This window comes from Ceratotherium simum, chromosome 10 (genome assembly GCF_057802395.1).
Source record: "Ceratotherium simum simum isolate JZ-2026a chromosome 10, ASM5780239v1, whole genome shotgun sequence".
Taxonomy (NCBI): Eukaryota; Metazoa; Chordata; class Mammalia; order Perissodactyla; family Rhinocerotidae; genus Ceratotherium; species Ceratotherium simum.
In genome coordinates, this window is record NC_141909.1 from 4,395,884 (window position 1) to 4,412,855 (window position 16,972).

General features: G+C 39.2%; 1 protein-coding gene across 2 annotated transcripts in view; it reads right to left on the reverse strand.

Moving 5' to 3' along the window:
- MYO16 (myosin XVI) overlaps positions 1–16,972 on the reverse strand; it is a 550,785-nt gene that overhangs the window by 168,428 nt on the left and 365,385 nt on the right. For both annotated transcript variants that reach the window (XM_087435860.1, XM_087435859.1), the window contains exons 22-23: positions 15,760–15,912; positions 11,622–11,822 (exon numbers count right to left, since the gene is read on the reverse strand). In XM_087435860.1, coding sequence (XP_087291986.1) covers positions 11,622–11,822; positions 15,760–15,912 — 354 coding nt within the window. The remainder of the gene's footprint in view (positions 1–11,621; positions 11,823–15,759; positions 15,913–16,972) is intronic.

Consider the following 16,972-nt stretch of genomic DNA (forward strand, 5'->3'; position numbering starts at 1 on the left):
TGTCTTACCCTTACCTTGCTAAGACATTATCCACAATTTACATATAAAACACTCTGTTAGAATGAGGCCATTTCCTACGGCATGCACGCTCTACCGTACAATGCAATATGTTAAGGACAAACCAAATTGCTAACTATATTATCACATCATTAATGTAGTTCTTATATGGAAATCTATATTTCCATGTGTTTGAAGTGCTAAAAGTTAGAGTTTCTCTAAGGAAGCCACCCTCAATGATACTTTAGGCATTTCAGGATATCCCAGATTACAGCACAAGTAATTTACATGTGTTTCTGGCAGTATTGATATTTGATTTATATATACGTGTGTGTGTTTATCTATCTATCTCTATCTATCTATCTATCTATCTATCTATCTATCTATCTATCTATCTACCTACCTACCTACCTACCTATCTATCATCTCTGTATCTATCCTCTGTCAATCCTGGTCATCTAGTGGTTAAGATTCAGCACTCTCACCAGAGGCCCAGGTTCATTTCCTGGTCAGGGAACCACATCCCACACTCCCTCGTCTTTTGGTTGTTATACTGTGGTGGCTGCATGTTGCTGGGATGCTGAAAGCTTTGTCACTAGGATTTCAAACACCAGCAGGGTCACCCAGGGTGGACGGGTTTCAGCAGAGCTTCCAGACTAAGACAGACTAGGAAGAAGGACCTGGCCACTCACTTCCAAAAAATTTGGAGGATGGTGCAAAAAGACTGGGCAGGGTTCTGCTCTGCTGTGCACAGGGTTGCCAGGAGTCAGAATCCAGTCAACTGCACCAACGACAACATATCTATCTATCTACTGTATTTGATTTATACACCTACGTCTATATCTATGGATCAATTGATTTATTACTCTCACACCAATCTGAGCACACAGTAATGACTGCTTTATACAGCAGGCAAACACAGCTATAAGCACTTTTACGTAGCTTCTTTCACCATCCACCAAGGCAAGAGGCAGGAGGCTTCATAGGACCTCTCACACACTTTGACATTGTCCCACCAGTTAGAGAGACTGTGAACTGGTGATTGACCCCCAGTAAGTAGCACAAGGGCAGAAACAGGCAATATGATGGGGGCGGGAGGGAAGAACAGCCCCCGCTGCAATGGAATGGACTGTTGGGCTGTTCTGTGCCAGCTCTTGAAAGTGGAGAGCAGAGAACATATTATTTTTGGTGAACTGCAAAGGGTGTGTTTCTCGTCTGGTCCACAAACCAGAGTTATGTTACATCCTGCCCAAGAGGATGCGTGGGAGGCTGGAAGTAATGGAGCCCAGTGGAGAGAGTCTATGTGGAATGAAGACCAGGAACCAGGGTCCTGGGGGGAGCAGCCAGCCAGGCGAATCAGCATCACCTAGGTCATAAGAAGGACGTCGTAGGTTCCCAGGGGAGGAGTGTCTCAGGGGTACGTGGAAGCACCCAAGCGAGAGTCTGCCCCAGACATCGAAAAGCGTGGTGTTCATGAAACCAAATCGTGACAACACGAGAGGAGTCAGCACAGAAAAGAAAGAAAACAGGACGCCCAGGCCACTGTACAGTGTCTTGTCTGTGGCTGAGGCATGAGAGGACTTAACATCCAGTTAAGTTTGTAGTTCTCATTATTATATAGGACTAGAAATTCCTCACTACTGCATTGAGTCTGTGAGTGCCGATGAACGCAAATAAAGCACTTTCTCTCACTGGAGAGACCAGAAATATCCCCGGAGCTGCCTGAGTGTTTATCTGGTTACCAGGAAAGGACCGTCCGTGCTGAATATATTTTAAAAAGCAGTGCAAGCCAAAAATAAAATTGAATCCTGATTACATCCCCTGAGTTGTGCATGTTCAACTACCAGGTACATGAAGAACAAGGGCGTTAAAACAATCTGGAAGATCTGATTTTTAAAAGAGAAAGCAAAGTTTATTCTTCTACCAAGGAGAGATAAGCTGGAAGGCAAAAATGTTTAAAAGAATGGTTTATGAACAAGTGACAGAGAAAGCAGCCATCACTGCCACTAGTTTAGGTCTACTGCGAACAAGTCAAATCAGAATAATCACACAATTTTGAGGAGTGTTATCAGAGAAGCAAAAAGATAAATGAAGTAGAGGGAGTTAGCATTCCTTTAAGTAAAAAGTCATTCATTCCTTTGTTGGTAACTAGTACTTATTCCATCAGTTAGAGTTGGGAGACTATTGGAGTAACCCAAGAGAGTGAGGGGGCGATGTGAATGAGCGCGCTGGGATAAGAACAGGAGTATTTGGGTTTGAGAGATAAATAGGGGATAGAGTAGCTTGTATTTGGTAATTAATTGGGTTTCTGATTTTACCATGAGTTGAAAAGGGGGACAAATATGGAAAATCAGTTGTATTTATTGATTTACTTCTTAAAGTAAGTTGAGAGGGAGAGAGTGTGTGGAGGTAACTAGGGAACTTAGTTTAGGTAGCATCTGAACCTGTCGAATTTAAGATGTCACCCAAGTAGAGACATTAGAAAGTGGATGTGCAGGTATGAAGCTCGCAGGAGAAATAGTTAGACTGGACATTCGGGAATCATCTCATACACGAAACTGAATCACAAGAGGATATAAACTCCTAGGAGGAGACGTAAAATATTATTCTGAGAAACATCAATATTTATGGAATGGAGGTAAATTCACTTAGTCAAATTTATAATCCCTTTCTCCCCTATGTTATTTACATGATGCAAAATACAATCCCTAGAAAAGAGGCAGTTGGGATTAATGGGTGATAAAAATGCAAAACTTTTGAGATACACTCTTGAATTCAATAGGTCACATCTATGATGGATGTAAAGATTGGACTTGAGCAAAAGAAATGAGATCATTTTCAGCAAACATAAATGGGTCTGATAATTTTCCTTGCCTGGTTTCAGCTTTCTGTCTGAGGTTTGCTGTAAAGAGTCTCAATTTCATGAGTAGTGGTAAATTGATCTCTATAGCATCAGTATTTATAAGCAGAGGCTTCTATCTTTTTACTTTTCCATTAAGTGATTCCATCTAATAGCTTTGCTTGCTTTCATTTTGATTCACTTAAAGTTGATAAACACTAATTAACAAAGAAAGTTATTATGAGTACATAGTATTATTGCTAAGAGTTCTTATCTAGATATTAAGAATCTGGATGTGGACATTGCCTTGAAATGTACATATCTGAAATTTATGAATACACCTCGTTGGCCCTTTTAAGGAAAAAAATACCAAACAACTAACTATCAATATTCTAGGAAATCTGAAGTTCCTTATTTACAACTTTCTTTCAGTCCATGAAGATACCAGAACCTATTACAAATTTAAAGAAACAGTAAGATTCCCTAAATGAGATCCTGCATTTTCTCTTCCTAACAAAAGCATGGGTAAGAAAACGTTCATCATATCTCCTACAAAAATTTATGCCAAAGGTGAAACTGACATAAGCAACAGAGTACCAGGAGCCTGCCGGAGTTACTTCTTATTTTTCTAAAAGTCTGCCCAAGAGGTGAACAAACACAGATGTAAATTAAATTCTTTCTGTATGGGTCAAAATATCTTTGCCAAATAACCTTTATTAGTATCAGCTTGGCTTAGACCAGACAGATTTCATTGTCGTGTCTGGGGTGTTTGCCTGGAGAAAAGAAAGAGAACTAGATGGAAGGCTCCCTATCGATTAGTCCATCTCTTTTTTCTTTTGATTTGAAGGTTTACTTTCAGAGTCTTCTTGGGCACCTGGTGTCTCCCGCAGATCTCCGGGGGTGAAGGCCAGCTGACAAGCTAGAGAAAGCGTTCCTGACACAGGTGGAACTGGGAAATTGAACTGGCCAAGATGTACCCACTGCATACATGTTACGTAAACATGTCTAAGGGCAAAGAGGCTGGCTTTCATCTGCATGTCACCTAGAGTCTATCACACTATCAATGAGATAAATATCTCTACTTCTCAAAGGTCTGGGCGACAGCATAAATCTAAACAGATGCATTTCAAACTTTATCCAACAATAAGGGTAGATCATTTTCAAGGAAAGGAAAAAATATCAGGTATTTTATAGACTGGCCACAAATCAGTAACATCATTCTTTTCTCCACATCACTTCTATCAGCAACATTTTAGTAACATAGTTTCTGTATAGGCCTGTGGAAATCACTGACATGAACCACAATGATGAGGGTTTCGGTGTCTGGGATTACAATTTATCCACAAGGATTGGTTTAGGAGGGTGGAAAAGGAATCCTGATGAATACAATCAAAATCTACCCACAGAAAGACATCTAGGAGCACATTATATAAAAGGGCTATAAATTTCATTCTGTCATAAAATTACATGTAAGAACATGTATATAAATTGCAGAGAATGCTTTAATTTTCTTAATGGAAGTAATATTTAAAGGATCTTTTAAAATCTGCAGTAAAATTTCACACACCTGTATATTCGATTAAAATATTAGTCATAAAGCTAAATGGTAAAGAACATAATTTTCTGCAAAAATGCTCTTTAATCAAGGTAGAGCTACTCATCACAAAAACAACCTGTATATTCAGTGAAAAACAGAATGTCACATTAACATAAGTTAAAACATTTATCTAAATGTTTTCTCTTTTAGTATCATAGTTTCCACAGATGGAGAAATATCTCAATTATCTGCATTTATCTTCCACTGAAGTCTTTCAAGTGTGATAGGAAGAGCAAGAAAATATCATACTGTAGCTTCAGTAGTTGCACCTTCCCTGTCATCTGCTGAAGCGATATTAATAACATTGTGATAAATAAAAGTAAATATTCTAACGTGACTGATAAAACACTGCTTTATGCAATGTGAGCACATTTATAAGAGATAAGAATTAACAAATTCTTATCTCTTATAAGATATAAAATATCTTCTATATCTTAAAATATAAGATATTTAAATCTTATATTGTTAAATGTGAGATTTCAGCACCAGCTTAATTTGAGCAAGTCAATTGGGTTCCTAATATTCTCATCTGAAAATCTAGCCAGTTGATTAGATAATTCCCAAAATATTTTCTGGTCTTCAATATCTGCGATTGATGAGTTCAAAATTTTGCTAAATACGGTGGTATTCCTGCACTGAAAGACCTTCAGCCACTGTTGGGCAAATATGACTCACACATTTGCAGCAACATCTCAAAATAATCGTTACTTGCATTTATTGCCTGCCCACCACTTAACCCTCAGAACAAGTTTATGAGGTTCATAATTATATTCTTCTTAATTACAAACCTCATGAGTGTGTCAACTGAGGGTCAGTGTCCTCCTCAAAGTCACATCAATGGAGCCCCAGTGTGCCCCAGCACATCTTCTCTTTCCATACAACACATGGATTCTATGACTATAAACAATAAACACTAAGAATTTCACCACAAACCGTGGTAGAGAGAGAAAAACATATGGGACTTGAGGAAAATGAAGCATGGTATTGTGACCTACTAGCCTGTAGTGGGTTGAATAGTGTACCCCCAAAATTCATGTCCACCCAGAACCACAGAATGTGACCTTATTTGGAAATAATATCTTTGCAGATGTAATCAATTAAGTTAGGATGAGCTCATACTGGATAGGGTGGGCCCTAAATCCAATGTCTGGTGTCCTTGAAGAAGAGGAGAGGACACACAGAGACACACAAGGAGAAGACCATGTGAAGACTGGGCAGAGATTGGGGTGCTGTGTCTACAAGCCAGGGGATGCCGATTGCTGGCAACCCCCGGAAGCTAGGAGAGAGGCTAGGAGAGGAACAGATTTGTCTCAGAGCCTGCAGAAGGAACCAGCCCTGCTGACACTTGATTTTGGACTCTGGCCTCCAGAACCGTGAGAGAATCAAGTTCTGCTGTTTTAAGCCACCCAGTGTGTGGGACTTCGTTATGGCCACTCCAGGAGATTCACACATAGCTGTACAATCTTTGGTGAATCATTGAACTTCACCAAGGCTTACTTACCTCGAAAACTGACATAGTAACTTTTATACACAAGGTTGTGGCGACACTTTGTGAATCAGAAAATGCTATGCAGGCATCAGGCATCATGACTGATCAGGGATGGCAGGGATCAATACAATCTGGATTAGGTCGAGAACTTGATCCTTGGGCAGGTGGATAAGACTTGGAAAGAAAGAGGAAAGCAGCATTCTGGGTGAGGAAAACCACCTGAGCACAGACAGAGACGAGAAATTGCAGGGGCCACTCTCAAATGCATGAAACGTGGAAAAGAAATTCTACCATGTTATAAGTTAAAACTACTCACTTCTCTTCTAATCCGTAAATGCCAAAGCAATGAGCATTTACATTAGTTTCCTAGGGGGCTGCTGTCACCATCAACTGGGTCCATCAAAACAAGAGAAACATATTCTCTCCCAGTCGTGGAGGCCAGAACCCCTGCACTCCTGGAGGCTCTAGGGGACACTCCTTCCTGCCTCTTCTGGCGTCTGGGGGCTCCCGGCATTCCTTGGCCTGTGGCTGCATCACTCGGATCCCTGCCTCCAGGTCACACAGCCTCCTTTTCTCTCTGGAACCTCCCTCTGCCTCCCTCTTACAAGGATACTTGTTTTTGGACTGAGAGCTAACCCAGATAATCCAGGATGACCTCCTCATCTCAAGATCCTGACACTAGTTACATAAGCAAAGACGCTTTTTCCAAATAAGACCCAATTCAAAGGTTCTGGGGATAAGCATGTGGCCGTATCTTTTTGGACCCACCACAATACTTAAGTGTTTGAGATGAGAAGGAGGCTAAAATATAGACACATCATCTTAGGTAAGAACAATATTGTCAACTGATATGTGTAAACCATCAAAGCCGGTCATACAATGGGACACTTATCTGAGATCCAAAAAGAATCACTTCATGATAAAATAATCAAACAGCTTTTTGACAAAGATACGAGTAGACAACAAAGGTCAGATATGTATGTCATATATTTTATAACTATTAATTTTGACCTATATTTTCATTAATTTAATTTGTATTACTTCAGATTGCTTTACTATCTCCTAATCTATTCCCTTTTCTCACATTAAAATTTAAGAACTTCAAAATACTATTTCCCATTAGAGTTAATTCAGAATCACCTTAATGAAAATTCAACTTTCCTAAGAGCCACTAAGGTCTTTTTCCAAATCATAATTCTTCTTTCCTTTGAGATTCTTAATTTTAAAAGCCAATAAAATCAGATAAACTTCTGAATTTAACGCTTATCCGTCATTTAAATCATCAGTAGAAGTTAAAAGCAATTCCTAAAACAGGTAATCCCATATATGATTTAAAACAAATAATAACAACAACAAAACACAACTCACAGCCTTCTTTAATTCAGTTTCATGCTCATTAATGAGACTCTGTTAATATTTCATGCACAGCCTCTTCCCATTTGCTTTAAAATATTTCTGTAATGGAGATTGAAAAATATACCAGGCTCCTATGAGTAATGAAAAATTCAAATGTGTTTAGGAAAGATCTTCAGCTATAATTCAAATAACGTTGCTTAAACATTTCTAAAAGGACCTCTGAGCCTCTGCTCCAAAGCAGATTCAGAAGCATGGCAGGGTCTTACAGTCAGAGTAGAAGAGTCCGATGGGAGAGTCCATCCTGGTAGGGCTGGATGTCAGTATCACCAGCAGTAATGAGCATCCTTCCTATGAGATGTAGTAAGTTTTCACTAACAAAACCAGGTAAACCAGTCACAGAGGAGCAAGTGGTCGTGAGAGAGACTCTCCAGCCCACCCATCTGGCCAAAGAAGAGGCTACAAATCAACCCAAGAACCCCAGAGCCATTGAGCTCTCCTTTGGGTTCAACTTTATCATCAAAGAGCTATTCAAGAATGCTCATCCTACTGTCCAAAATAGACCCTGTATGCTGATTTTAAACCAATTAACTCTTTGCTACATCTCTTGATTTATAAAATGCAGAATGTGCTGCTTTTCTTGAAAATACAATAGTTCAAAATTTAAGTATATGTAGCTACAAGTGATGATTAGAATGGCATATGGCTTGACATATTGCCACAAATTACAGATAATCTATACTGTAACATGTGAATGAGTCCTTAGGGAGTCCTTGGGCTAAGACTCATTAGTATATCTCAGTGAAATGAAAGATTTTTATAAAACCACAAAATTGACTCCAGTTATGGAAAATCCTGCTTAAAATATAAAGATGCTTTTATAGGAAAATTCATGATTCCACAGGGTTTTGGTGCAGTGGCAACTAGTCAAGTGGCTTTCTCTGCTTTGCTTTATTGCTGTCAGAACTCATTGAAATAATTATATTCATCCAAACTATTAGTGGTTTTTTTCCCCAAATTTCTTAAAACAATTGAAATTGACATTTTATTAAGTGCCTGTAGCACAATTTTTTAAAGTAATCATAAGTAATTAACAACCAAAATATTATTCCAAAGCTCAGCCTCTTTCAGTTTAACACAATTAGCATTTATTGAACATCTAATGCATCTCCAAGATATAACACAAACAGACTTATAAGGTAAGTCAGGTTTATACTGACTTAAGAGAGCTTCCATGAAACTTATACCTTATTATAATTTTCAACTAAATTCTATGAATACAATAAATGCTTAATGTGAAGAAAATATAAATTTAAAAATCTGAATACAGGACTAAAAGATTGCTACTCTTATAAAGGATTTGTAAAGGCTAAATCTCTCAAATATAAACGATAGTAATGCTTTGGGAAAATACATGTATTTTTAGATTTATATATCTATATGTGTAAAAAATCTTCCACGACTTCGTCTCCACATCCATTAGCCACTCAACCCATGACATGGCACCACCTACTGTCACTTCTCACAAGGTGCCCTCTGGCCTAACCGTCCCATGCAGGTGCACGTCCTGTTGACCCTGCCTCTTCCTCCTTTTCTATTGGTTTCCATGATTCTTGTCTTTCTTACTAACTTCTTTTCTCCCTCTTCTCCATGCTCTTTCTGGGTGAAATTATCAAGATACACATTTCCAAAAATATGACTATGTATCTAAAAGCAACCAACCTCTTCTAGCCCAGCATCAAGCATTTTAGCATCCTCTTGGGATTTCCATTAAAAACTTCAAATCCAAAACACCTAAAACTGAATACCTTTCCTTCCAAACTGCCCCATTCTGCAGGATTTCCTCTCTTGGTTGGCAAAAAAACCATCCATTGCTCAGTGTGGTGAGAAACCTTAGTGTCATCTCAAGCTCTGCCTCCTCCCTGGCTCTGCACGCCTGGTCAGTCACGGTCCCCAGTCCTCTGCCTTATGACGCCTCCTCTGCACTCCACGGCTACCGCTCAGATGCAGTCCTGGCCTGAGGGTTTGCACAGCCCTCTTACTTCTTTCCCAATGCATCCTATGTCATGTCATCTTGTTTCTTACTTCACCCCCCCACCCTGTCTAAAAACATCTGATAAGTTAAACTGTCGAGAGGACGAAGTCTTGAGAAGCATCTGTGTATTTATTCATGTTTTGGCCAAAAACAACCTTTTTAGACTTTTTGCCCACCATTCTCTATAGTTTTAACTGAACTTCTTGTCCGATTTCCCCAGTACAATGTGGGTGGATAGGGCGGAATGGTATGGAGCGTTCACCTTAGTTACCTTCCGGTACTTAGCTGTTGGGAAGTGGGAAAGTTATCTTTCCCAGGCTCCTCTGCAGCTAGGGTCTGATTGCTCCGTAGCTCCCATCTGTCTGGCACTATTGCACAAAATGTAGCGGGTGGAAGTGGTGGGGGCCCCACTCTGCTGTTTCTGTGTTTTCCCTCTTGAGCATGTCATGAAGGTGTTTGTTTTTCTCCGGCAGTGGAGATCTCCAGGCCCAAGCACCGACTTCTTCCATGTTGAGTGCCAGCGCACTGGCATTTTACTGCTAGAGGTGGTAGCAGTAACTGACAGTCAGTACCTACGGCAGCAGCTTGTCAATTTGGCTGTAGGTTTCTTTCTTTCTTTTTTGTTGAGGAAGATTGGCCCTGAGCTAACATCTGTTGCCAATCTTCCTCTCTTTTGCTTGAGGAAGATTGTTGCTGAGCTAACATCTGTGCCAGTCTCCCTCTATTTTTTGTATGTGGGATGCCACTACCGCATGGCCTGATGAGCAGCATGTAGGTCTGCACTCGGGATCCGAACCTGCAAAATCTGGGCCACCGAAGCAGAGCACGCAAACTTAACCACTTTGCCACGGGGCTGGTCCCTGATGGTTGGAGGCTTCTTGATCAAAGACGAGGCCCTAACTATGTTGGCAGCCCTGTCCTTTGGTGTGATTTTAAGGTCACTTTGGAAGGTTCAACATAGAGGTTCTCAACAGTTACTTTCCTGCACTAAAGATATTTTCTGCTCAAACAGCTTTGGTGGATTCTGGCTTATGCAACTGAATCCTGAGGGACACACACACCAATCACTTCCTGAAGTCCATGTCTTTACTGGAGGCCTGTTCCTTTCATCCTTACTGAGTTCTGACTCATCTTTGAAGGCCTAGGTCACATTTTACCTCCTCTATAAAACATTTCTACACTTTTTTTGGAGCCAAATAATTGCTTCCTTCTCTGTGGTAACATAGAAGTTTATTAATATTACTAATGTTTTTATAAGAAAATTATATAATAACTATTTGTCAATTCACCTTTTCCTTATTTGAAACTGAGATATTTGAGGGTAAGGAATATGTTTTGCTCACCTTTGATTCGCTAGAGCTCTGGCTTTGGCATATAGCAGAGACTCAGTAAACATGGGTTGAAATGAACTGAAATACACCAAGCGTGAGAGAGTGACTAGAGATTTCACCCTTGAATATGTAATTTGTACTAAATGCCAAATGGGGGAAAAATCCAAGGGCTAAAAATTCAAAGGTGGAAGATATTAACTGTAGATGGGAGAAGGATTGAGGACAAGTGGGATGTGGATTTAAGCATTAAAAGATGGATCAACATTCACTTTGTGAAGAAGACAAGGAGGATATTTCAAGCTTGAGTGTGAGGGGCTTTACGTGGGGTGGGAGGAGATGCAGGAAAACAGTGAGTGGATTAGAAAAAACGACTTGAACGGAGGTTTTGTATAGGGGGGATTGTGCAGATAAGTCATGGAAAAAATGATTGAGATCAGCTTGGAGAAGCCCAATCTGAGCCTAGCCTGAGGAGTGCGGAAACATTAACAGGTAAGAGTTGGTCCTTGAAGGTTTTGAGAAAGAAGCACCTTTGACAAAGCTGGTTAGGGAATCGACAGAGATCTGACAGTAGCTTTCTTTTCTTGGGTTGATATCCTTTAAGAAAAATAATTTAATACTAAAAACTATATTGAGGGTAAGCAAACTCAGGTGTCCAATGTTTCTTTAGGTGATGAAAATGTCTCAAAGTTCATAGCAGAGCTCTTTGTATTAAATCCGGATCTCTTTTCCTCATATGAAGTTAAAATTCTCAGAATATTATGAGAAGGATCATACTGCATGCTTCACCACCCACATTCTGAAGATGTGAAGCCCTTACCAGGCTAAAAGAAGATAGCTTAGAAAAGTAAACTTTGTGGGCTGTTCACCCAGCTTTCATTTATTAAAATAATAAACTCTAAAATACTGAAACTTTAAAGCTTGTCCCTAAGACCTTCGGTCCATTAGTGCATATCATAAATTATGTAGTTCCTTTAACTCACCCTTCCTGCGTAGTGCATAACAGTGAATGCTGTGCCTTGATCTTTGAGGGTGACGTTCCCATTCCCATCCTTCATGGGGGAATACACTGCATTTGTGTTGGAGGATTCTAGGAGACTTTGTAGCTTTTTAGGAAGATTTGGTTCCACTGACCAAATCATTTGAGTTTCTTCATCCAATAAAGAGAGAAATCCAGATGGCTTCTGAAAGTTAAGAAGAGAGAGTTTTTTTCTTCTATTACTCAATTTAGTATTTTTGTTATTGTTCATGCATTTATTTTTTCATTATGTTCATACAAGCATTCGGAAAATGAATGTCTTTACTTTTACTACACACCTATTTTTGCTCACTGTTGTGTGCCCACCACCTAGCAAAACCCCGATGTAAAGTAGGCCCTCAACAGTGTTTATTGATTAGAGGACTGAATAAATAAATGAAAGAGTCTACTTGAATGTCATTAAAACACTGGAGTTATTAAGAAGTATATGGTCATCTTAACAAGAAAAATAAAATTTCTGACTACAGAAAAGTTGTAATTTTTCTTGACCTAAAACTCATATTGAACACTTTATACTTATGGTGGGATAAGTAACTTATCAAGAAACAAATGATGCTGTGTCATAAAAATTGCGGCAAAATCCCACTCGGCAAGAGGTAGAAATGACTCTATGATATTCCAATATTGAGACTGAGGAAAAAGAAAGTTTGAAGCTATAACTTGTAAAATTCAAATTAGAAGTCTGATAGTTTATAGCTGCCAAACAGGGAAAGTAAACTTATATAGGAAGCAACAATGTAAAATTAATCTCATGTGAAGAACTTCCCACCCTCTGACACTGCATCCCCTGACATGGAACATCATTCTGCCCACAGCATTTACACATCAGGTGAATAACTTTTTACCCAGTGTTGTGTGGTTTATCTTCTCTTTCCTAGGAATGCTTTTCTGTTGACACATCAAATCTACCTTGTAAACTAAGGCAACATATTATTTGTTTACATTATTCTGTCATATATCTTAATTCTTCACATAGACTCTATACTTTCAAAAGTGTGAATACCATAAGAATAATTCTTCTCAGGAAGTGAAGAGCTGTATACTGGCCCCTATAGTGATGTCACTTTGTATTTTGACCTGAGGTCACCAAACCTGACCACCAGAGGCCTTTCACGATGTCATTTATTTGGCCAATCGAAAGTCATTGCTTCGTGCTAGTTGTTTTAAGCCTTTTGGAGACTCCTGCTCCTATTAAAGAAAACTCAAAGACTATATACACTTGTCTGAGGGCTGCAAAAGTTTAATCATTCTGGTGTCAGCCCAGAGAACAAAGGTTGAAAGAGCCAGCCACGGGGAGGACCTCCACCTGGTGGGGGCTCACGCACCAGAGGGTGCCCTACTGGAAACACTTGGCAACTATGGTGGCCATCTCCAGAATGAGCAACCTGATAGCCTCCTTTGCGAGGAAAAGGAAGAAGAACTAATGAGGTGGAGAATGGCACTAGGAAGGAATTGGGAACGCCTGCAAAAAGTGAGTTCATCCATCTCAGCAAATTACTGAGATCAGTAATACCTGGAGATACTTTGTCTTACCAACACAAAAATGTTTTTCGATAAGGAAATCTGGAGAACAAAGTCCAATCCGGGGAATGTTAGCCCAGCAAGCAGTTCTTCTTGGTACATCACAAGACTCTCAGTGTGGCCAGGAACCCCACAATGAGGCCCCATGAAGAGCCCAGAGGTGAGAAAGTAAAAAAATATATAGGTATGCTAAATGGATGGGAGAGGCCCTACAAGAAAACAGTCAATGTAAGAAGTTTGCTGAGGACTGGTCCAGTCTGGGATGCTTTAAAAATCAGAAATTCTTTATTTCAATTTATAGCAACCTATTTGTTGAAGAGTAAGTAAAACATTGATATTATAAGACCAGAAGTTGTTCCTTCATCTGTCAATTTGATCATGATGTCATGACACTTCTCTAGATGCTGTTACCCTTACACACATCCATATGCAAATATACAGACACGTGGTAGAGATAAATGGGGTATTTAAAGGCTGTATGCAAGCGTGTCCGTATTTCAGGGGCAGTGACAGACCCCCTCTTTGGAGATGAGCATTTTTGATGAGGCCTTTAATGGATGTTTCAATAATTCAAAGACAAGGCCCCAATTAGTATAAGAGAAGGGATCTATTCCAAAAAGAGCTAAACCACCCTGCTCCAAAAGCAAGATGACATTTTCCAAGGATGGGGTGGTTGGTTACCAACAAGATATTTTTTAAAGCATTATAATTTGTATTGTCTCCAAAATTTTTAAAATTCATGTGTGTAATGCTTTCTGGATGTTTGATATAAAGCCAGGAAGGAATGGTGGTAGACTTGGAAAACTTACTGAGTGTCTGAAGGAGGAAGTAGACTTGGAGAAATAAGACATAAAAAAGGATTATTGGCCTTCAATTCCTTCGGAAGTGAGGGCTTTGAAGAGACTGAGTTGTTCTCCTGTATGTGAAAGGTTATCACGTGCAGTTTTACCTTAACAACAAAACGTAGCAATGTTGAGAGCGCAACACAACGTACTAGACGCCTGGAGAATCTGGTAAGGATCTGGATTGACGCCCCTTCAGGGAGCTAAGGCAATTATATGTTCACTGAAACATAAATACGGCCTATGCAAAAATGACAAACGTTTGTGTGTAGTAGAGGGTTATGGGTGCCGGACAGGAAACAATCAACTTGTTTTGTTTTGTAGGGTACACGCTTGCCTGGTATACAGACCTACATCTTTCACCCTATACTTGATATGTCTTTTCATTCCATTTTTATGGATATCAAAGAGAAGTAGCAGCCAAAAACGTCCACTCTCAGTTCCAGCTCATACTGATAAGGGTCCTACTACTGAAATGACGATTCCTAAGAGGAACCTTCAAGGATGACAGCCACAGAGACAGACGTAACTTCATCCTGCTGACCCCTGTGTAGCAGTCAAGACATCACAGCCAGAACCAGGGCGGAGGCGGCTGAAGCTCCCTGTATACAGTTAAGTATATATTAGCGTCAGTTTAAAGGCATTTTTAAACTCTAAATAGATAAATTATATACTATATGTGTATGATGAGCGAGGGCTTTCTGGAGGAAGAGGGCTTACTTTGTAAATGAAAAAAGGAACGTTGAACACTTGGTAGCAAGAAGAAGAGTATTTTACAATATTAGGAAAATGCATGAAATAAAGTAATTTGTAAGTCTATATTTATAGAAATAAAGGGTATAAAATTAAGTACTATGCTCTCAATAGCTGAATGGTATCAGTTTTAAATCATGTTCAAGTGTTTGAGACATCATGGGTAAATCTATACACAGTCATGCGTTGCTTAACAGCGGGGATACATTCTGAGGAATGCATTGTTAGGGGACTTTGTTGCTGCGCTGACACCATAGGGTGAACTTACACAAACCTAGATGGTGTAGCCTCCTGCACACCTAGGCTATATGGTACAATCTTGTGGGACCACCATTGTATATTCAGTCTGTCGTTGATCAAAACATTATGTGGCACACGCCTGCAATGTCTTCATGTATATCAGTAGGTTGAGATTGCTGTTTACTTGAGAGATTTTTGCTTATACGATAGAGGTATTGAGGCAAAGATTCTTGCATTGTGAAGTAGAGGCAAAGACAAGTATGAAGACCTGCAGATCCCTAAAATTATATGTATGTATATATATTTTTCTGCCAATTTTTCCATACTTAAATTTAGAAACTTTGAAGATAAGTAAAAAATATTCTGTTGAATTTGTTTTATGACATTTTTAGCCTTAGATATTATTTTATAAAATACTAATTTTGTACATTGGGCATTTGTAACCATGCCAAAAGGAGAGTTTTAGCAAATAATAAATGCTGAATTTTTTTTTACAACAAAATGATCTGATATTTCTTGTCCTTTCAGTGAATTGGTAATCCTTCAGATGCCCCTTCAGAAAAAGGTAACTTGTGCTCCTCAACCAACTTTGAAAGATTATAAATACATTGCAGAGTCTCATATATAAAGATATCTCAAAAACAAGGCCCTTGAAAGGAATTCTTTGTCTTCTGTATATTTAAACGCATGCATCCTGCAAAGTATCTAATTATGGTATATGAATACCTGGAAAAAAAAATCCAAAACTCCAGTCTGGTTACCAGGAGAATAAGCTGTTTCCATGGTAACTCCCTCTTGTACACATTCTGTTTGCTCCTGTAGAAAAAGCACTTCATTGATATAGTGGTGCATCTTCTCATTGGTCATGTTGACACAAAGCTGTTGTGAGGAAAAAAGAAAACAATTCACAAGATAACTTGGCCGTGCAGATCCATTCATATGACACAGATTCAGATTGGTGAAATACTGACTCAAGAACATTCGACACCAATTAGTCTGCTGAGATAAAGCATGACAGTATTGCCTGAGAAGTCAAAGTAAAGTTTCACTTGATATTGTTGACTTCATATGGTCTGATTATTCAATTTAAAATGAGTATGTTAAAAACAACAAGAAGCATAATTACAACATTGACTTACAAATTTGGAGTCTAAAATATATTTGAGTATTTAAATAATATTTCCAAAAGGAATTTAGAGTTGGGCTCTAGTCAACAAGCAAAGGTAAAAGCTGGGTTTACCATGAGATCCCAGAGAAAGGACAAGCACTTCTTGCCACCTCATTTCTGTTGCACACCCATGATGGGCAAGGGAACACGGGGCTTCTTTTAGAAAAATAACTGGTCTAAGCATCACATTGCAGAAAATATTTTCTTTATCAGAAAATTTTTTACATTCTTCCAACTGTCAACTTTTCTCTTTTCACAAGACATTCCCATCAGGAAACAAATATACTGATTTCTTAATCTCAAAGTTTTAATTTCTTAATCTTAAAAATTATCTTAAAATATTAAAAAAGGAAATAACCCTAATCTAACGAAAATGAAGTCTTACTTCCACTCTATGCTACTCTCCTACTTTTCGGCTTTCTTTTCTAACAAAAAAACTCAGAGAGATGTCTTATTATCTCAAATTCCTCTCCTCCTCACTATTGAAACCACTCCAGTAAAATTTTGCCCCCTCTGCTCCACTAAAATTGCTCTTGTGGAAGTCACTGCGACGTGATGTGTGCATTTCTAAATCCAGTGTTCAGTTCTCAGGGTTCATTTTCCTTGACCTCCCAGTGATATCTGACAGCCGATCCCTCTGCTTCCCTGGGGCACTGCCTCTACCGTCTTCCAAGACATCACACCCTCTTGGCCTCCTACCTCCCTGGCCACTCTTCTATCTCCTTCTCTGACTCCATGCTGAGCGGTCCAAGGCTCAGTCCTTGGTCCTCA